At 41.2% G+C, this 22,846-nt stretch overlaps 1 protein-coding gene across 3 annotated transcripts in view; it reads left to right on the forward strand.

The window, feature by feature from the left end:
* The first annotated feature begins 14,790 nt into the window (after positions 1 to 14,790).
* Positions 14,791 to 22,846, forward strand: part of PPM1H (protein phosphatase, Mg2+/Mn2+ dependent 1H) — a 257,848-nt gene continuing 249,792 nt past the window's right edge. The window contains exon 1 of one of the 3 annotated variants that reach the window (XM_059184752.1): positions 14,791 to 15,566. In XM_059184752.1, the coding sequence (XP_059040735.1) occupies positions 15,322 to 15,566 (245 nt within the window). In that variant the 5' untranslated portion in view covers positions 14,791 to 15,321. The remainder of the gene's footprint in view (positions 15,567 to 22,846) is intronic. The other 2 variants (XM_059184750.1, XM_059184751.1) reach the window with 2 other exon arrangements.

The following is a 22,846-nucleotide window of genomic DNA, read 5'->3' on the forward strand; positions in this document are numbered from 1 at the left end:
AAGCAGGTTCCCTGCTGAGCAGAGAGCCAGATGTGGGGCTCTATCCCAGGAAGCTGGGATCATGACCCAAGCCAAAGGCAGAGGCTTTAACCCACTGAGACATCCAGGCACCCCTTATTATCATTTTCTATGTGACCTAAAAATCTTTCCCTAAAAGAAAAATGTTTGACCAAAACATTAATATATATTTAGTTTAACCTAGTTATTGACAGTAAACTTTAATGAAATAAATCAGTGTGCTATCATCATTGTTCTTTGCAATTTAAGTTAGCCAAATGTTTTACAACAATTCAGAATTACATTTTTGTTCCTAGTTACCGACAGATGACACATACCAGTGACTCCTCTACAGTGTTCTCTCTCTACAGGGTTTTGACATCATGTGAACGTTTGTGGACCCAATTCAAAAGAACACCGTGGTTGTTTAAGAGGGTGATACTATCTCCCTTGGTCACACATGGGACTTTTTAAATTCTAACAAACCAAGTGCCATAATGGAGCCAGAATTGCCTTTGTTTTGTTTCTGTAGAAAAATGGGTCTACAGAGTTTTTGTCAGGCTCTCATGGTTCATGCTGTTTCCTTGACCAAATTCATGCTCTTTCCTTGAACAAGCCCTGAAGAGTTGACCACTGCCTGTGTGCTTGGCCACCCTCGGCCACTGTCTGGTAATCTGGCCTTGGATATGGGCAGCGGACAAACAGTGAAGTCTTCCTCATGGACCCCCAAGCTAAAATAAAGAAGCAGATACGTGTTTCCAAAGAAAGATGCTTCTGCTGAGAAAGTGATAGGACAGTGATGGGATTTACAGAAAACAGAAAGGAAGGAAAACCCAACACTGTCCCACAAGACAAAGAATGAACAAAATCACTCCAGGAAGGATTGGAATAGGAGATACAATCTTAGAATGGTGATCTTTTCTAACACAGAAGATATTCATAACACAACTTAAAAAAAAAAAAAAAACCTTCATTCTTTTTTTTTTTGCTAAAATCATGGGGAAACAGTCTTGCTTGATAAATGGAAAATTTAAAAGAATTTGTGAAAGGAAAAGCAATGAGCATGACACTACACTAGACTTAACAAAAGAATTTCTTCAAATTACAGATAAAGGAGGTCTTTTTTAAAAGATTTTAATTAATTTATTTGAAAGAGAGAGCACAAGCAATGGGGGAGGGGCAGAGGGAGAGGTAGACATAGACTCCCCACTGAGCACGGAGCCCACTTTGGGGCTTGATCCCAGAACCCTGGGATCATGATGTGAGCCAAAGGCAGACTTAGGATCATGATCTGAGCAGAAGGCAGATGCTTCACTGGCTGGGCCACCCTGGGCACCCCTAGAGGAGCCCTTTTAAAATTCAGTACTCAAGTGTTTGTTTATTTGAAAAATCAGTAAATGGTGGCCAAAAAATCCATTTTTTTTAAAGCCCTTCATCTTTCATGCCACATATAATGAGGATAATGACTTTTGAAAATAATAACTCAAGTCTTTGAGTTAACATTTGCTCTAATTTTTCCCAACCAGAGAATTCTTTTGGTGAATAATATGCTTTCATATTTATCAGGTACTGATCTTACACTAATTATGAGAATATTCAAAAAAGAAAAAGAAAGGCCAACAACAATTTTTTTTTTTTTTTTAAAGATTTTATTTATTTATTTGACAGAGAGAGATTACAAGTAGGCAGAGAGAGAGAGAGAGAGAGAGAGAGAAGGAAGCAGGCTCCCTGCTGAGCAGAGAGCCCGATGCGGGACTCGATCCCAGGACCCTGAGATCATGACCTGAGCCGAAGGCAGCGGCTTAACCCACTGAGCCACCCAGGTGCCCACAATTTTTTTTTAATTAAAGATTTTATTTATTTACTTGACAGAGAGATCACAAGCAGGCAGGGAGGCAGGTAGAGAGAGAGGAGGAGGAAACAGGCTCCCCGTGGAGCAGAGAGCCCAATGCGGGGCTCGATCCCACGACAGGCAACCCAACAACAAATGTTTTGATTCCCAACTAAATGTACTCTACTAAGAGATGAAAATCAGAGATCTATAGATCTGTACAACCCCAAATTACTTATATATGCCTTTGGAATGAATTTTTACTTTTCTATGAATCTAGTTCAAGTACGGAATTATAATCTTTTAATTAAACAAGTGGAATAATCCTGAAGCCTCAAGAAAGAATCCTGGTCCATTTCGTTCATTGCCTCAGACTTAACTCAGACCAGCAAGCCTGCATCTCTGTCTGAGCAGCCTTTCTAGAAAATACCTTTTGTGGAGTGAGATGAAGAAGAAAGATAGCAGGAATTAACTGCTTTGTTTAAAAAGCGTTTCTGGGTAGCTGAGATAAAGGCAAAAAGAAAAGGTAGTACATGTTACTGGACTGAAATGTGGAACGGAGACACAGTAAACGATCATCTTGACTTTCAAATTTTGAATCTCCACTGCCTGCTAAGAGGCAGCAAATATTCAGAATAAAAAACAAGAAATGTAGTGAGAATATCAGCAGAGGATTTAAAAGCTACCTGTCCTTTTCCTGTGGGGAAAAAAAAGAAGTCATATTTTTGGATTCTTGTGGAAAGCTTATTGTAAACTCTCTTCAGCAGAAAGAATGAAGAATGAGTATTATTTTTGACTGCGTAATTGGGATTTGTTTTCTCTACTCTTTTTGTTGTTCATGAAATATTTAGAGGCTAGAAAGAAGGTCTTAATTGACTTTCACACATGAAGCTCTTAGTAAAAATGATATCTACCTACTATGTGCCAAGTACACTGTAGGCACTTAAACATGTTATTCTAGAATAGCTCAAAAATTTAAAAAAAGTTCTGAATTAGTCTACAAACTTCCAGTACCTAATACTGATGAGGCCCATTGTCAAACATTCATGGTATTGTATGCGCTCGACACATATAAGCACTAATCACTGGTAAGCTTCTTCCCGTCCTCCTACATCACAGAACAGCCCCAGTTAATTCTTTTTTTTTTTGTTTTTTAAGATTTTATTTATTTATTTGAGAGAGAGAGAGAGCATGAGCCGGGTGTAGGGGCAGAGGGAGAGGGAGAAACACACTCCCCTAATGAGCAAGGAGCCTGACGTGGGGCTCAATCCCAGGACCCCAAAATCATGACATGAGCTTAAGGTAGATGCTTAACCAACTGAACCACCCAGATACCCCCGCCCCAAGTTCATTTTTTTGAAAAGTTAAGTTGATTTTTAACTGTCATGCTTTGCCACCTTTGGTAACTTCTAAAAATATTTTTCTATTGATTGTTTTCAAAAACAATCGCAAAACAATGGAAATAAACGTTAACTGGGAAAGAACAGATTGGTGGATAAGACAGTTATTTTCAGATAAAAACATTGATGGGTGGTATCCATGAAAAACAACTGTAGTTATGGAAACTGATCCCGAATTTCAAATTGCAACAATTTAGTAACAGACATTTTCTACATATTTATTAATGCTTTAATAGAAAGGTCAAAGACAGGGGCGCCTGGGTGGCTCAGTGGGTTGAGCCGCTGCCTTCGGCTCGGGTCGTGATCTCAGGGTCCTGGGATCGAGCCCCACATCGGGCTCTTTGCTCAGCGGGGAGCCTGCTTCCTCCTCTCTCTCTCTCTCTCTGCCTGCCTCTCTGTCTACTTGTGATCTCTCTCTGTCAAATAAATAAATAAAATCTTTAAAAAAAAAAAAAAAAAAAAGAAAGGTCAAAGACATGAAGTATAGGGGAATTTGAAATACTTCTACATTCAAATTTAGGGCAGAGTTTTGTTTTCCAGAAGTATTAAATAGAATGCTTGTCAACATATGAATCACCTGATTTATATAATGATGACATATAGATTAAATCTGGTAACTTCTGGACACCAAAATTAGGATGCTATGGATATTTGCTTGGGTTTAGGAACCTTTCAGCTCTATCTTCTTTTATTCTAGAGAGTACTACTAAAATTCCTCTAATTTGGCCTTTAAAGGAGATACTTCTTGTTACCGTTGGCTCTTTGCCATAGTTATTTATTTACACATTCATGTATTCAATCTTTATTTAATATATACAATGCATGGTAAATATTGTAGATTCAAAGAAGAAAAAGAAACAGCCCCCATTTTCCAATTATCTTACATTGCAGGAATCAGATAATTTATAAAGACTTATTTATTTATTTAAGGGGGGGCATACAGTGGGGGAAGGATGCGGGAGAGGGAGAGAATCCTTGAGCAATCTCGCCTCTGAGGGCAGAGCCCGACACCGGCCTGGATCCCACAACCTTGAGATCATGACCTGAGCCAAAATCAACAGTCAGAGGCTTCATTGACTGAGCCACCCAGACACCCCAGTAATCAGTGTGTGAGGTTCTATAATCAGAAATGGAGTTATGTACAGGCACTTTGGGAATATAGAATATAAAGGGAATATAGAGAAGGAAGCTCTTAACTACTAAAAGGATACGGGGACATGAAAAAATAAGAGTTAACCACTGGGTGTTGGGGGCAGGGCAGGAAGAAGGGCTTGTAACATTTCAGGGCAAAGAACACAACCTGTTCAGACAGAAGGGTGGGGAGGAAGGACACGAGATTCTAGAAATGATGAGTGAGGCTAAAGTACAGGGTTCTCAGAATGCAGACAAGGCATTCCGTGAATGGAAGGTTAATCAGGATCAGATCATGAAGGCTCACGGTGAGGATTCTAAACCGATGGCCAACTGAAAAGTTTAAACCTAGGAAGTTACATCAGTAGGTCCTTTGTTTCTAAAGCTCCCTTTGGTTCTCCTGTGGGAGATAGCACCACAACAAGACTCTGCTGTGGAAGTCCAGGTATGAAATCGTGAAGATCAGAGCAAAATTAGTCGCTCTGGAATAGTCAGGGGGAGACAGTCTTAGGAGGTATTTGAAAGACAGAATTGACAAACTGATTGACAGACATCTGATAGGGGAAGATGAGAGGGAAGGAACAGAGGATACAGCACCCCCACCATGTCTAGAGTGGGTAGGGGGATGCTGATGTCATGAGCTGACCCTGTGGTCTCAGAAGAAAGAGAAGCAGAGTCATGGGAAGATAACGAGTTTTATTTGTGAGATATTTGAGATGCCTGGGAGATATACAAGTGGAGAATTCTAAGCCAGATTAAAATCCTGTGAGTCCTCAAGGCATTGAGAGATTGTATCTGGTGCCCTAGTCCCAGCAGTTAAGCCAGAAACAATATGAAGCCATGTGACAAATACAAGGAAGGCCAAAAATTTTTTTTCTCTAATAATGACTTTTCAAAAAACATTACCAAAATATAGATTTAAAAATATGTTCTATATGTTTATTTCTCTAAAATTTGTATTTTTATAAATGTACTTACCTATATAAATATATGTATAGATCACTTTTTTCCCTGCTCCTGCTTGGCACATGACAGAGACATGTGCACAAACAAACTGCCTATTGGGTGCTCCAACCTGGAAAGTGATGGGGGTCAATCCTACTTTTCCTGCAGTTTCCCAGGTGCTGAAGAAGTCACATATCTGCCCACAGCGAATGCACTTAGGGTTTCACACTAACATAAGCCTATAGAAATCACACAGAAAAGGACAGTTCACAGTCATCTGAATAGATCCAGTTTACGAGCCTCATTCCCAGCTGTTCTTATTCTGTATCCATTTGGAGTGAGAGCTCTTGGGCCACGCTTTATTTTCCTGTTTGAAGATTTAACTTATTTATTTTAGAGAAAAAGAGAGAGCGAGCATGCTAGAGCAGAGGAAAGGCAGAGAGAGAGGCAATCTCAAGCAGACTCTCCACTGAGGAGGGAGCCTGATGCAGGACTCCATCCCCTGACCCTGAGATCATGACCTGAGCTGAAACCAAGAGCCAGAGGCTCAACTGACTGAGCCACCCAGGTGCCACTCAAATGGTTTTTATGAGAAACCCTGGGAGGGCTTTTATTAGGCTAGATTGTTGGGTCCCACCCCAGGGGTTCTGAACCACTAGACCTGGGATGGGGCCAAAGGATTTACTTTTCTAACAAGTTTACAGGTGACCGTGTTGCTGTCCAGGGAGTGCAATCTAATTAGCCATTTTTTTCACAGTTAAAGCAATTAGAGGAGAACTCAGACAATAAATTAATTTTTAAAATTCACTAAAATAGACAAAAGGAAGAACTTGCCAAAAGTAGGGTGTGTTCATGATGAAAGAATCATCAGGGTAATTGGGGTGGGGATGGGGTCTTGCTTTTGAATAAAATATGAGATTGTTATGACATTCCACTTTATTTTAGTTTAGGAAAGCTGACCATAAAATCTTTATAGGCAAGCATAAAAAGTCTCTCTACTTTGACTCAAAATGCAGTTGATGATAAAAAAAAAAAAAACAAAAAACAGAGCAACTAATTTTGCATTTGCAGACATTGTAGATAGCTTTCCTGTGTACTTGGCATAGAACAAACTGATCCTTTGGGAGAATAAAAGTAACTTGAGTTTGTAGTTTTTAGTTATGAAGCTGTCTTGAGGGGCACCTGGGTGGCTCAATTGGTTAGGCAGCTGCCTTCAGTTCAGGTCATGATCCCAGTGTTCTGGGATTGAACCCTGAGTCCAGGATTGAACCCCGCGTCGGGTTCCCTGCTTCTCCCTGCTTCTCTCTCTCCCACTTCCCCTTGCTTGTATTCCCTCTCTTGCTGTCAATCTCTCTCTGTGAAATAAATAAATAAAATCTTTGGGGGAAAAAAAAAAGCTGTCTTTAGTTGCTTGATTTCTGAATTTTTGCAAACTACATGCCCTTCTTTGAGCAAACAATGATTTTCTCATTTGATAAACAATCTTCATTGGCTACTTTGGCCACAATTACCTTGGAAAAATAATCATGATAGCAGGAATTTTTTAAAAAGATTTTATTTATTTATTTGACAGAGATCACAAGTGGGCCGAGAGGTAGGCAGAGAGAAAGAGGGGAAGCAGGCTCCCCACTGAGAAGGGAGTCAGATGCAAGGCTCAATCCCAGGACCCTGAGACCATGAGCTGAGCTGAAGGCAGAGGCTTAACCCACTGAACCACACAGGCACCCCAATAGCAGGAATTTTAAAATGGCAGGAGAGTAGGGGAATAAATTATAGTTGAAAGTTAACATGGAAGGCTTGGAAACAGATTGGTAATATTATAAACTTTTTTAAAAGATATTTTATGGGCACCTGCGTGGCTCATGGTTGAGTGACCTTGGTTGAGCGACTGCCTTTGGCTCATGTCATCATCCTGGACTTCCAGGATCTCATCCCCCATCGGACTCCCAGCTCCTTGGGGAGTCTGCTTCTCCCTCTGACCTTCTCCTCTCTCATGCTCTCTCTCACTCATTCTCTCTCAAATAAATAAATAAAACCTTTTAAAAAATAAAAATAAAAATATATTTTCTGTTGAATAGAATCTAGAATTTTTATATGACTTCAGCATGACCCAGGCAATTCCCAACTTAGAAACAAGTTCTGTCTAGAAGTGTTAAATTACTATATTGTATACCTACAATTAATATAACACTGTGTGTTAACTAATTAGAATTTAAATAAAAGTTAAAAAAAAAAATAAAAACCCCTCTGGAAAGTCATTTGTTAAGAAGTTGGAACAACTTCCAAATGACATTATTATACTTATTCTACTTAAGGTTGCTAAGGAGTTGTTTTATTTCCAAATCCAAAGAAAATTTACACAATCCTCAAGGTAACTGAAATACCAGATCTTTGCATGGAAAAGTTAGGAAAAAAAGTTTATAAAGTAAACAATCTGATGAAATGTTAAAGAAAGTACTTGGCGGAACTGGATGTTGCTTCATTCCTAGCTGTGTGGTCTTGGGCAAGTTATTAATCTTTTCCCAGCCTCAGTTTTCTCAATAGTAAACTGTTAGTGTTGATTAAGAACATTAGAAACAATGTTTAACTTACAATGTTGGCTAAGAGCATTGGAAACAACGTGTGTCAAATCCTTCTCCCTCACAGTGCAAGGTGTTGTCAGGTTAGCAGTTTCCCTGGTATCCAAGCAGGATATGTCCCAAGATCCCCAGTGGATGCCTGGAACTGTGAATAGTACCTAACCCTATATGTATTATGTTTCCCTATACATAGGTACACATGGTAAAGTTTAATTTATGAATTAGGCAGAGTGAGAGAACTACTAATAAAATAGAATAATTATAACAATAGGGGCACCTACTATATATTATAACATTATATTTATATATTAGATATTTTATAACAGTAGGGACACTTGGGTGACTCAATTGGCTAAGTGTCTGCCTTTGGCTCAGGTCATGATCTCGGGGCCCTGGGATCGAACCCCCAATCAGGCTCCCTGCTTGGTGGGGAGTGTGCTTCTGTCTTTCCCTCTTCTCCCTGACCCCTCTGCCCCCTGCTCATTCTCCCTCTCTCCTTTTCTCCCTCAAATAAATAAATAAAATCTTAAAAAAAAAAAAAACAACAACCCAATATACTGATTGTACTATAGTCACTCTTCTTGTTATGGTGTGAGATAATAATAAAATGCCTACGTGATAAGATGAATTGAGGTGAATGTTTCTGATGTGACCTTGCCTTAGGCTGCTTTTGACCTTAAGATTCATCAGAAGGAGGATCATCTGCTTCCAGACCAGAGTTGACTGTGAAGTAATTAAATCTGCAGAATACAAAGCTGCAGATAAAGGGAACTACTGTATCATAACATTTATTATGCTTTACTAACCACCCATTCTGTTTCAGGAAGAGTACTAGCAATTTTCCTGTTATTCTATTACTCATCAAAATAATCCTAGGAGGCAGGTATAATTATTTTCATCCTTGTAAGTGGAAAATAGAAAAAGGAAATGATTTAAAAATCTTAATACTGAAATTTCCCTTAGTACTTAAGGGAAAAAATACACTTAACTACAAGAGGGTGATAACCTAGGGATTAACTGTTTCATATTTACAACTATTATCTCCTTGGTCTTTGCAGCTGCCCCATGAGATTGGAATGACTATTTTTTCCATTTTATAAGTTTTCTCATTTTAGAGTCTAATCTAAAGTAGGTAACAGGGGACCAGGAATCATGTGGAAGAGATACAGTTTGATATAATTCTTGTATCATTTACAAAGTGGTTTCAGTCTAGGATGATAGGAGCAAGGGATAGAATAGTCAATAGAAGGTGGCCAACGGGAAAGTAATTAGAAAAGTCAGGTATAATCCAGTGGTTGAATGTACCAGAGGTTTTGAAATCAGATGTTTGTAATCTAGGGAATATCTGGATTTGATGGAGGTAAAAATTGCAAATGCACTGTATTCTACTCAAAAATTAGCTATAAATTTCTTGGTTCACAAGAAAATTATTATTTATAAATAAATGGTTTCATTTAATGAAAAATATATTCCTTTCAATGTCAGGGATTTTCAGACAGTATGTTACTACATATGAAACCAGAATCTAAACTATTTTGGAAGCAAAAATAAGTTAATGTTAAATATTTAATGTCATATTTTTGTTCAGAGCTGTAACAGGTTACCAGGTCAGTATGAAGCAGAGATCCCCATGACTTGATACACATTTATTAACAATCCAGATATTGTCTGAAGGGAGCTAAGCCTTCTCTTATTAGATTGTAAAGAAGTTTTGCTTAACATAGGGATAAAGTGAGAAAAATCTTCAAGAAAACAGAGGTTATAAATAACATAGATTTGGTCATTCAAACAAGTCATATTCTTTGCTGAATATAATTTTTTTAAAGAATAATTTACCAGCGGAACCCTATTACTTGTTAGGCATTAGGCTAGGTGCTGGAAATACAAAAATAATAAGAATGTTCTTCCTCTGTAGGACTTCACTGTCTAATAGGAAGACATCAATAAGCTACTAGTTACGAAACAAGGAGATTAGCACCATGAAGGAGGCATGAACCTACAGCTGTGAGAGAGAGCCCTGGAAGGGCATTATTCATCCTTCTCCTGGCCTGACTTCCAAGGAAGTGTTTGCTTTCAACTGGAATCAAAATTACCCTGTTTTTCGGTTGTTGTTGTTTTTTTTTTTAATTTTTTGTTCCTACACACCCCTCACCCAGCTTCCCCTAATGCTGACATCAAAACTAAGAAATTCACACTGTGACAGTATTGTAGTGGTGTGCCTCCTTTGTCTGCAATCTGACAGTTTCTCAGTCCCTCCTGTTTTTTAGGACCTTGCCACTTTTGAAGAGTCAAGTATTTTGTAGACTATCCTCTCTTGAGGTTTGATGCATGTTTTGTCATGGTTATAGTGAGGTTGAGGATTTGGGGAGGCAGAACATATAAGTGATGTGCCCTTTTTATTGCATGACATCAGCATGCATAGGGCTTTAATAGGTCTCACTACCGGTGATTTACCTTGATCACTTGTTTTTTTGTTTTGTTTTGTTTAAAAGATTTTATTTATTTATTTGACAGACAGAGATTTTACAAGTAGGCAGAGAGGCAGTCAGAGAGAGGAGGAAGCAGTCTCTGCTGAGCAGAGAACCCTATGTGGGGCTCCATCCCAGGACCCTGGGATCATGACCTGAGCCGAAGGCAGAGGCTTTAACCCACTGAGCCACCCAGGCACCCCCTTGATCACTTGTTTTATGTGATGTCTGCCATGTTATTCCTCCATAAGGTATTGGTTTTCCTTTTTTAAAAAATTAAATTAAATCAAATAATTTATTTACTTACTTATTTATTTTTTTTATTATTTTTTATGTGTAATTTTTTTCAGTGTTCCAAGATTCATTGTTTATGCACCACACCCAGTGCTCCATGCAATACGTGCCCTCCATAATACCCACCACCAGGCTCATCCAACCCCCCACTTCCCTCCCCTCCAAAACCCTCAGTTTCTCAGAGTCCACAGTCTCTCATGGTTCGTCTCCCCCTCTGATTTCTTCCAACTCACTTCTCCTCTCCTTCTCCCAATGTCCTCCATGTTATTCCTTATGCTCCACAAGTGAGACCATATGATAATTGATTCTCTCTGCTTGACTTATTTCACTCAGCATAATCTCCTCCAGTCCTGTCCACATTGATAGAAACGTTGGGTATTCATCCTTTCTGATGCAGACATAATATCCTATTGTATATATGGACCACATCTTCTTTATCCATTTATGTGTTAAAGGGCATCTTGGCTCTTTCCACAGTTTGGCCATTGTGGCCATTGCTGCCATGAATATTGGGGTACATATGTCCCTTCTTCTCACTACATCTGTATCTTTGGGGTAAATACCCAGTAGTGCAACTGCAGGCTCATGGGGTAGCTCTAATTTTGTTTCTTAAGGAATCTTCACGTTGTTTTCTGTAAGGATCTATTTAGCCAGAATGACCCCATCTTGGTTAAAAGCCATTTTGTTGTTTGTGCAGTAAAACTTAAACTGACCCTGCCCGCCCAGCCCCAGGAAAGTTACTTAGAAGCAAGTCTGGGAAACCAGTAAAATGTGGTCAGCTAGTTCCTAATAACAGAGCCCAGAATACAAGGACAAGTCAGGCCAGGTGAAGACATCCAATCAGTAAAGCACACATATTGTCTCCCTAACTACCAAAGAATATAAACCCCGCCTTTTGGGCGCCAAACTTGAGCATCAATTCTGACCAGAGTAATAGGTTAGCTCCAACAGCTACTATAGGGTAAATTGTAATTCATTTGGCCACCTGTGTGTGGCCGAACATGACTATGCAATGTTACAATCTCATTGGCCACCTATGTGTGGCCAGGCTTTTGCTCTATAAAAGGTAGCCTGTAAGCTGTGTGTGTGTGGGGGGGGTCGCTCTCTTCAGAGATGGCTCTGGCCAATCAGTCTGACTTCTAATGCTTGGCATAGAATAGAGCTTTACATAACTTTAACTTTGGTTCAGTCTCATTCCCCTGGCCAATCAGTCTGACTTCTAATACTTGTCATAAAATAAAGCTTTAAATAACTTTCACTTTGTCTCAGTGTCGTTTCATTTAACAACAGATCTAACATTTTCCAAAGTGGCTACACCAACAGTGTAAGAGGGTTCCCCTTTCTTCGCAGCCTCTCCAACTCTGGTTGTTTATGGTCTTGTTAATTTTGGCCATTTTAACAAGTGTAAAGTGGTATCTCAATGTGGTTTTGATTTGAATCTGGTTTTTCTTTGTAATTAAATATTTAGGGGAATCTGTGATGTTTTCACTGAAGAAATTATCCAGACCTTTTATTTCTTTCATGAAAATAGTCTTACTGATGGCACAACCATTGTGTAGTCAAAGCCATGGTATTAGAAGCCTGGAAGTGAGCTTATAGTTATATAAAGAGCAACGAAGTAAAAGGTCCATGCAGCTATACTATAAATGAATGTTCTGTTAAAGTTTTCAAATTCTCATTTTCCAAGGGGAAAGAAACTACAAAAGAGACAAATGAAGCATATCTATTGATGACTGGGACATACATAGAGTGGATAACATTGAGGGTCTCTCAGTTTCTGATTTTCACACCACTTGAATTCAGGCAATCACTAACCCTAAAGCTGGAAGCACATATACTCCCAAATTTGCATTTGTAATAGCTGTGAAAGGCATTGTTTTCCTGGGGCTCTCCTAAAATGGATGACCACCCCATTTTATTTTTTAAAGATTTTATGTATTTGAGAGAGAGAGAGCACAACCAGGGGGAGCAGCGGACAGACGGAGAAGCAGGCTCTCGGCTTAGCACTAGGGAGCCCAGTGCAGGACTTGATCCTAGGACCCTGGGATCGTGACCTGAGCCAAAGGCAGATGCCCAACTGACTGAGCCACCCAGGCATCCCATGACCACCCCATTTTAATCAGAATTTACTTCCCAGCTGATCTTCAAGTATGACATAATTGAGGAGTAAATTACATGGAAAATATTTCTCAGGAAAATCCTGTAACACAACACTGGTCTTTGAGGTAGGTATAAAGATAGTAGTAGATTTATTAATTAGTGGTGAACACTCATACTATAGAAATCTTCAAAGGAAAAAAAAAAGAAATGTTCAAAGGAGAACAGGTATGAAAGTCTGCTTGCCTGTCTTTGCAGAACAAACTAGCCTTGCAAAGCTAAAGATATATCAACACTTCCCCATGAAAGATAATACTCAGGTGAGAGAGAAACAGAAGAACTGCCTACAAAATTTTGGTTCACAAATCTGGCTAATACTACCAAATTCAGTTATACCAAATATCCTATTTGAGATAAGTTTTGGAAGCCAAGGGAAAATATTAACAGTAGTGATCTCCTGGGGAAATCTTTGGAGTCTTTTGCTTTTTCATTTATGGTTCTGTACTATCAGATTTTATTTACTTATTGATGATGATCAGGTACTACTTTAAGCTGAAAATAAATTAGACAGGAAATTATTAGAAATCCTATTATTAGGAAATACTAAAGCCTTGCTTAAAGTGAAATGAAGGTCAGAACGCACTAAATTAATCTCAATAGAGGTTAGTCACCCAAGTTTCCAAAGGGCATTGGTAAAGGGTCATTGTTCTATGACAAAAGCTTGATAAAGGAATTCTAAGTTTATGTGGGACTCAGTGGATGCCAGAGCATGTGGTTGGTTAGATGTTTAGCCACTACATAGATTTTTCCATGTAGAAGTTTATAGTTTAGCAAAGCAAAGATTGAGAAGGCTTTTTTTGTTATTGTTGTTCATTTAGATTTTACATTATTTAGAATCCTGTCCCAAATTTTAAAATTAGAGAAAGGGATCCAAGCTAAAATTATTTTTCTGTTCTGTGAAAAGTAATAAAAACTCATTGACAGAAATGGTACCTCACTGAACATTTGCAAGTTGTTTTTTTTACATAATTATTTGCTATAAACTGGAGTACCTATTTGTGAAAAAGCCAAAGGGGAAAATGATTTAAAAAAATATTGATGACTTTAAAAATATTATAGATATGATAGAAGGCGTGTCAGTGAGGTTTACTCAGGCCTCACCTAAGAGCAAAAATTCCAATTCCTCTTGGAAGGATTACTTTCCCTCCAACACCTGGGCCTCTCTCCCCACCTTCCCACTCCTTTGGAAGAATGAAAGGTCTGTATTCCCTCCTGAACTCTAAGTGAGCTGTTCAGAATGTGTAACTCCACCATTAACACAGAATCTTGGCAAATTAAATGGTAGGTAAACATGGGAACAGGATACAGAATAAGTAAACATGAACAGGACATAGCTTTCTTGCAAAAAAAAAAAAAATCAAGCCAATATTTAACAAATGTCACCTCTAATAAAACATTCATTAGTTGGTTTTTCAGACATTTTTCTGTTTAAGAAAATAGTCTACATTAAGTGTCTCAATAGTAAACAGAATAAGCTTCAAAAAGATATTTTTGTTATGTTGGAGGAACATGCTTGTATAATCTATTTAACAGTTAAGTACTAGGTAAAACAGGGCATGTATCTAACTTAGAGCCCTTTTGTTTTCTTTCCATTAGCTTATTCTGGGTTCAAAACAGAGCTTGTCTGCAGATAAAGATACGTGTGGTAGTAATAAAGTTTTTTTTTTAAAAAGTAATTCTAGAAATGCCTAGGAGAAAACTTTCAATAATTCTTGTGCAAACCTTGAGTTATTTTGTTTCAGCTCTGAAGTCTTTTACACCTGGTGTTTCTCATTTCCACTGCCGTAGCACCGTGGACTCGCCCCACCAAGATTTCACTTGTCTCCCCTTTCCGCTTGGGCTCCCGAAGTTTCCTTTCCCCGAAGGCGTAGGCAAGCACTCCTCAGCGAGTGGATTCCTCAACTGGCTTTGCCCGGCTCCACGTGACCTCCGCTAACACCTGTCTGCGGCCTTCCGCTCACAGCGCCCCCATCCCCTCAGCCAGGTACCGACCCAGCCCGGTTCCCCCTCCCCCAGGAGGTCACGATCCCGGTGCGAGCGGCGCTCGGGCCGGCAGGGGAGGGGCTGAGCTCCGGCCACCGCAGCTGCTCGAGCCCTTGCAGCCTGATTATCACATGACTCGACGGCGGCGGTAGCGGTGGCAGCAGCCGCGCCGGCTCTGCTGGCTCGCCGGGTGGGCTCAGTTCCGCTCACGCAGGAGCCGAGCGCAGAGGGCGGGGAAGGGACCTGCTGCGGTTGCCCAGCCGCTCCCGGAGCGCACGGAGTCTCTCCGGGCCCGGCCGGCCCGCTCCATGCCGCTCCGTTGCGGAAGTGTAGCCGGGGGAGGCGGCGGCGGCGGCACGGAGCGCGGGAGGCCGGGGCCCGGCCCCCTGCAGCACTAAGCTCCGGGAGCCGCGCGGCGCGCCCCAGCGGCCCGGCTGCCTGTGCGCCCGCTGCAGCCTGCATGCCCCGCGCTGCGCCTCGTCGGGCCCCTGCCGCCGCCTCCTGCTCGCACCGCAGCTGCAGGACGCTGGAGTAATATGCTCACTCGGGTGAAATCTGCCGTGGCCAATTTCATGGGCGGCATCATGGCTGGCAGCTCAGGCTCCGAGCACAGCGGCGGCGGCTGTGGAGGCTCGGACCTGCCCCTGCGCTTCCCCTATGGGCGGCCGGAGTTCCTGGGGCTGTCTCAGGACGAGGTGGAGTGCAGCGCCGACCACATCGCCCGCCCCATCCTCATCCTCAAGGAGACCCGGCGGCTGCCCTGGGCCACTGGCTACGCAGAGTGAGTGTAGCGACACCGGCGGCGCCCCTGCTCTCCTCGCGGCCCTTCCCCGCCCGGTTCCAGCCCTCCTCTCTCCTTCTTCCTCGGCCCCAGGGCCCTCCAGGGGCTGCCGGCGTCCAGGCCTCAGCGGGGACCTCTTTACTTCACACTGGCCCTTCCCCTCTTCCCCAACTCCCCCTTCCCCCATCCCCCAAAGACGCAGCGTCTCCAGCCCGGGTATGGTGGTGGATGGTGGGTGGCAGCGCAGGACCGTGGGAAAGCTAAGATTGAACCGGTCCGTGAGTCCGGGGGCTGTGACACTTGGAACAAAGTGCGTAGAACAGCTCTGGTGAAGTTTGAAGCACAGCAGGCAAATCTGGTATCAGCGCCCACCCTCCCCCAAATCTTTGCGCCTCCGCATGAAGTTTTTGGGGTAGAGTCGCGAGGAGCTGTAGCTGCGCTTGGGCGGTGGGCGCGGGGGGAGGGGGGTCCGTGTGCGAGGTTGCAAATTTCAGAAGGGCTCAGTTTCTTTGACTTAGCCTAAGAGCTCGCTCCCTTCTTCTTTAGCAGGTAGTAAAAGCCGGAGCGTTCGGTAAATGCCCGTACGGTTTCCCCCAACCCACGGGGAGGGGGAACTTATTTCGGGTATCTAACGATAGCATTTTGGTAATCAGCTTTGGCGATTAAGCGAACGTTTGAGTGATTTACTATTTCAAGAACTGATTCAGTTAGGTTGTCGACCTGGAGAGGAACTGGGAAAGGCGGAGGGTTTTAATGGCCTCCCCCCACCCAACCCTGACCCCCAGCTTCTCCGCCATTGACTATTAATGACCCTCTTTTGAATGGTAGGATATGTGATGTTTTTCACCCTACTCAGCGTTATGAAATGGGAAATTCGGAGAGTGGAATTTAGGAGACCAGAGATCCGGGCTTAACAATGACCCGGCGGGTGCACAAGTACACGCAGAACGCGGATGCCTGGCACACCTGGCCCTTTTCCTTTAACTCCATCCGCTCTGTGATCTTGGCCCTCCCCGATCCGCGAACAGCATCGCTCGCTGATTGGTTCGCCCGGGAACCAATCCGCTCTCCCGACGCCTGAGCGCTTTGATGCTGACCCTTTTCTGGTGGCCCGGATACCCCCGGGCAGATATGGTTCCCGTAGCGCCGGGTTCCGGTGAGAAAGACCGCAGGGAAGACGCCCTAACTACAATCTGGAATTCCGTTTTCCCTTCCCTTTTCACCATATGATCTTTTCTCCCTGGATTTTAATAGAAAACGTGAATAGGGATGGGCGACGGGAGTGTGAAAAATGGTGAGAAGACTAGTGAGCACGCCGGGTGCTAAAACAAAAATTAACTCCTAATAAAGGACAAGTATGGTAGAGAACGTCGTGTGGGGGGAGGTACGAGATAGCATGGTAACTTCCAGGAGAAAGCCAGAGCAGAAATGAGCACCTGTGTAAGGAAAAAGTGCCCAAACATACCAAACACCGTTTCTTGAATAAAAAAAAAAAAAAAAAAAAAAAAAAAGCTTAAAAGCCCATTTAGAAGCGTTGCAAGCAAAATAGCTTGGAGGCATACTCCACGCATCCTACAATTGTGTGCCTGCCAAAAACCCCTGAACTACCTGGCTAGTTGTCACTGTTGTCACTCTGGCTAGTTGTCACTACCGTGGGTTTCCCAAGGCAGGGGCACCTGCCTGAGGGACAGAATGACAAGCAAATGGTGAGAAAGTTCTGAGAGGAAGGAAGATGTTAAAACACATGTCCCAGCTACTTGGTCGCAATAGAAGAAAGGCCTCAAACAGGAAGAAAAGGAAAGGGGAATAAAACAACCGGATTCAGAACGTTTGGACCCTATGGCAGGCGCATCATGTACCAAGGACTTTAGAGACTGTAAGGGGATCTGAAATGAGACATGTAGATGGGACGGATGGGACTACAAGGCTCTCCCTCCTCTTAGGTGGGCCTCTATTGCCTTATCTCCAAGAAGTTCACCTTTTCCTAGACCTGGAAGTGAGAAATGTTCAAATTGAAGGTTAGAAAGCCCACTATAAAATGTTTAATTTTAAAAATTGGTTATAAACGTAGTACATGATGTGGGAAACAAAAGCAAAAGAAAAAGTTAAATTTCCTTGCTGCTTATAGTCTATTGACAAGTCCTTGAAACTGGCAGAGTGACCTTCCTCTAGAAAACTCAACTGTCTCAATGTCAACGCTTATTAACTAAGGGCAAGAGGTGATCTTAGTCCAACTACCCAGGATTCTGTAAGTCTACTTTAATATATAAAAATTCCTTTGGAAATTCCTTTATCTCTATTCCCCAAGATACATGGTAGCAATCATCCCCCCAGCGTATGGCCCACTGATATCCATCCGAAGGGTCTCATGACTAAGGTTTTATTAGACTGTAATAAATGACCTTTCTCTAATAATAGCTAGCCCCTCCTGGAAACTTGTTTCCAAAATTCCTTAGAGATTTACACTATCCCTAACCCCCTCCCAACTTGAAAGGACATAATCGCCAACCCTCACAACCCCAGTGCAGCCCTTTCTGCCCATGGGTCCTGTCCCTGTGCTTTAATAAAACCACCATTTTGCACTGAAGATGTCTCAAGGTTCCCTATTGGCCATCAGCTCTGGACCCCAGTATTACATCAGTACGTACTTATGAATTCAAGCAAAGACCTGTACTTATACAAATGTAGGAAACCTCCCCCTGACCAAACACACACACACACACACACACACACACACTCTCTCTCTCTCTCTCTCTCCCCCCCCTCCCTCCCTCCCTAGGGGTTATGACTGCGATTTAGTGTTGAGTGGTGTGTGTGCCTTTCTAGACTTATTTGGATGCACTCATCAATATGTATCATGTGTTTCTTTTTTTCTTTCCAAGATAGACTCCTACTAAGTATGTTATTCTGTAGCATTTTCAGAAAAACACTGTCATAGACTTTATTCCAAGTCCATAGAGTCCATAGAGAATTACCTCATTCTTTTAAAATATATACATGGTGCTAATAATAGCTAACAGAATTGGTGCTTACTGTCTAGCGATTTCACTCTATCCAGATTTGTATCCTGTCATTTGATTCTCACAACAACCCTATAAGGTAGGCAGTAACATTTGTATTTTCTATATAATAGAAATATATATATATATATATATATTATATAGAAAATAGAATATATATATTCTAGAAAATAGAATATATATATTTTCTATAAAAAAGAAATATATATTTTTTCTATAAAATAGAATATATACATACATATGTATGTATGTGTATATATTAGAATGCAGAGGCACTGAATGGTTATGCAACTTTCCCAGAGTCCTATAACCTTTGCAGAGCTTGTATTTGAACCCAAGCATGATTCCAGAGCCCATACCACCAAACTGCCTCCTTACAGTGTAATAAACTATGATGCATTCATCTGTACCCAAGATTAACCACTGGTGTTATCTTGCCACAGCCCTCTGTCAGAAGTACTGTACCGCTTCCTCAAACCTTGAACTATACTTACTCTTCCTGTAAAAATACATCCTGAATGGGCAAAATGACTGAAATAGGGAAAGGGAGAGAGAGACCTGTAGGGTCTAGGCTGCTAGGAGTAATACTGCCCTTTGTGCAGTATCTCCTGGAAGGAGGAATTCCCTTCGTTTTAGAAGGTACCTGAGAGGGATGGAATTGGTAGGAAGATTGCTCAGAGAATAGGGATAAGGGGGATGCTAGTGACTCAAGACCTGAATCAGAAGTGGTTTGCTTACATTTCCAGAGAGGGAGCTACTTTTCATGCCTTCCTCAGAAGAATTGGCATCACTTGGTGAATGAGGCATTAGAGGAGAGTTGAACTCTAGTGCTGACCTTTTGGAGGGCAGAAACATTGAGAGATGTTCTATTTTTTTAGCCACTTACTTTAGCCACTTACTTGCTAATCCTTTTCAAGAAGAGATTTTGTATAGGTTATGTACCTAGAGAATTCGCTTAAGCAGTCCTTATAAGACTCAAGGATCCAGAGACTGAAGACCCTTACTTATTCATTCAGTATTTATTGGCATTGGGCTGAGTGGAATTTCCTGGTCCTTCAAAAAGCTTTCTATTGTGGCTGAAGAGTTTAAGGGCTATATGCTTGGTTGTAAGGCTCTGTAAAGCATTACAGTTACAGATAACATACACAGAGCTAAAATTGTAAAACAAATCTGCATTAGCAAGTTTTATTTTTTAGTTTGGTTTTGAAATTATGGATTGGGACTGTTAGAACTGCTTGGAGAGAGACTATGGAAAACAACAGCTGACCCAGAGACCCCACAGGGCAACTACTTCCTTTCTCTCTCTACAACTTTAAATACCCCCTAAGTGGTCCCTGTGCTCCTGGAACCTAGAACTTGGTTCAGTTTTTAATTGGGAGCCCATTTGACTTTCTCTTGACCAGTTTGTCCAACCTTTCTCTCACCAGTGATCGGCTGGACTGAGAGATACAAGCGGATATGGGGTCTGTGCCCGAAACTCTGGCAGTGGAAAATACCAGAGAACATGAAATAGTCTGTATGAAAGCATCCTATTCACATTTTGTCAATGACAAATTTTTACTTGTGCAGAAAGAAATAATTACAGCAGAATTTTACTTAGGTTATAGCTATAACTATATGATTCTTTTCTTTTTCTAGCTAGTACTTTTCTTATGAAAGTGACCCAGACATGGGCACCAAAAAAAAAAAAAAAAAAAAAAAAGCTACTTTTAAGTTCTTTGTGTTACACAGTGTTCAAAATTATGATGAAATAATGTTGTTTAAATCCAGCAAATAGCCTGTAAGTATTTAGATTTGTTTTGGAATCTGTAGGCTGTTCTGTCTCCCTAGTTATTGGCATTAATGAACAATTACCAATAAATCATATTGGTTGGCTGTGCAGCTGTGATGACAGAAACCACTATTTCTCTCTTGACCTGAAGCTCAGAAATCCCCTGGCCGCCTTTCTTTTTTCCCTTTGAACCTCCTCTACCACACCCATCTCTTTTACACCTCTTAGCAGAGCTCCTGCCTTGGAGCTTCCTGTTTAACTGGGCAATGGAAAAATCTTGAAGGTTCTCCACTTTTTGCATAAAGATAAAAGGAAATGGACTGTGGAGGGGTGTGTCTTATTTCACAAAACTCTCCATAGCACTTGTCTGTGGAATAGTTAAAAGTTTAGAGTAATCTAAAAAAAAAAAAAAAAAAAAAAAATTTAGAGTAATCTAAAACATTTCACCTACCATTCTGGTAGCCTACAGAAGGTATTAATTTCCTATTTTAAAGCAGGCAATTAAGCTCTCCTCCCCTTTTCGGATTTTTTAAATTTTAACTTTTTAATTTAAATTCAACAGTTAATATGTAGCGTATCAGTAGTTTCAGATGTCAAGTTCAGTAATTTTTCAGTTGCATATAATGCCCAGTGCTCATTACATCACGTGCCCTCCTTAATGCCCTCACCCAGTGACCACATCTTCCTACTCCCACCCCCACCCACCTTTTTCAGATTTAACATTATAATGAAGTCTTCCTCTCAGGTGTGGAGCTTCTGGGCTATCTCTTAGGAAACTGGATCAACTTCTTTCAAAGACTAGTGATGCTTCTGACAGAAGATTAACCATTCTGAGGTTGTGTTTATCCTGTGTTGCATCCCCAGTTAGGTACACGTCTCTGATACTGTCCCACCACACAGTACATCCTGACACTGCAATACCCACTGATAAAACTGATTTCATACTAGAATTGTTTTCTAAAAATATATTATTTTAAAAAAATTTAAAGATTCTTATTTATTTGAGAGAGAGAACAAGTGGAGAGGAGAGGGAGAAGTAGTCTTCCCACAAGCAGGGAGCCCTGTGTGGGGCCCAATCCCAGGACCCTGAGAGGGTGACCTGAGCCAAAGGCAGATGCTTAACTGAGCCACCCAGGAACTCCTAAAAATATATTATTGAGGACGATTTTTCATTGAGATATGATGGACATAGTATTAGTTTCAGCTGTGTCGTAAAATGATTCCATATATGTATATATCGTGAAATGATCATAATAAGTCTGGTTAAGATGTGTGTGTCTGTGTGTGTGTGAGAGAGAGAGAGAGAGAGATGAGAACTTTTAAGATTTAGTTTTGGCAACTTTCAGATATACAATACAATATTATTAACTATAGTCACCATGCTATACATTACATCTGCAGGACGTATTTTATAACTGAAAGCTTATATTTTTTGACTACCTTAACCCACTTTGTGCACACAGACACACACCGCCAACCTTATTCCCCAATCTGTTATCTTTATGAATTTGGTTTTTGTTTTAAGATTTACACACGTAGGGGTGCCTTGGTAGCTGGTTGGTTAAGCAACTGCCTTTGGCTCAGGTCATGATCCTGGAGTCCTAGGATCGAGTCCTGCATCAGGCTCCCGGCTCCATGGGGAGTCAGCTTCTCCTTCTGACCTTTTCCCCCCTCATGCTCTCTCTCACTTTCTCTCTCTCTCTCTCTCAAGTAAATAAATCTTTAAAAAGAGAAAAGACTTACACACAGAAGTGAGATCATATAGCATTTGTCTTTAACTTATTTCGCATAACAGGTCCTCAGGGTCCATCCATGCTGTCACAAATGGCAGGATTTCCTATTTTTATGGCCAAATAATATTCCATTGTGTGTATATATCTATATATATCACATATATCTTATCTATAATTTATATGATGTATAAGAATATAAGGTATGTATGTGATATATATAGGTACACACACACACAATTTTCTTTATCCATTCATCTATCATTGGGCACTGAGGTTTCCATGTCTTTTTTTTTTTTTTTTTTAAGATTTTATTTATTTATTTGACAGAGATCACAAGTAGGCAGAGAGAGAGAGAGAGAGAGAGAGGAAGGGAAGCAGGCTCCCTGCTGAGCAGAGAGCCCAATGCAGGGCTGGATTCCAGGACCCTGGGATCATGACCTGAGCCAAAGGCAGAGGCTTTAACCCAGGCGCACCTGTTTCTGTGTCTTACCTATTGTAAATAATGCTGCAGTGAACATGAGGGCACAGGTATCTTTTTGAGTTAGTGTTTTCGTTTCCTTTGGGTAAATACCTAGAAGTGGAATTTGTGGATCCTAGGTTAGTTATATTTTAATTTTTTGAGGAAGCTCGTACTGTTTCCCATAGCATACCAATTTACATTCCCACCCACAGTGCACAAGAGTTCCTTTTTTTCCCACATCCTAACTAATGCTTGTTATTTCTTGTCCTTGTGATAATAGCCATTCTAACGGGTGT

Source organism: Mustela lutreola, chromosome 8, assembly GCF_030435805.1.
Source record: "Mustela lutreola isolate mMusLut2 chromosome 8, mMusLut2.pri, whole genome shotgun sequence".
Taxonomy (NCBI): domain Eukaryota; kingdom Metazoa; phylum Chordata; class Mammalia; order Carnivora; family Mustelidae; genus Mustela; species Mustela lutreola.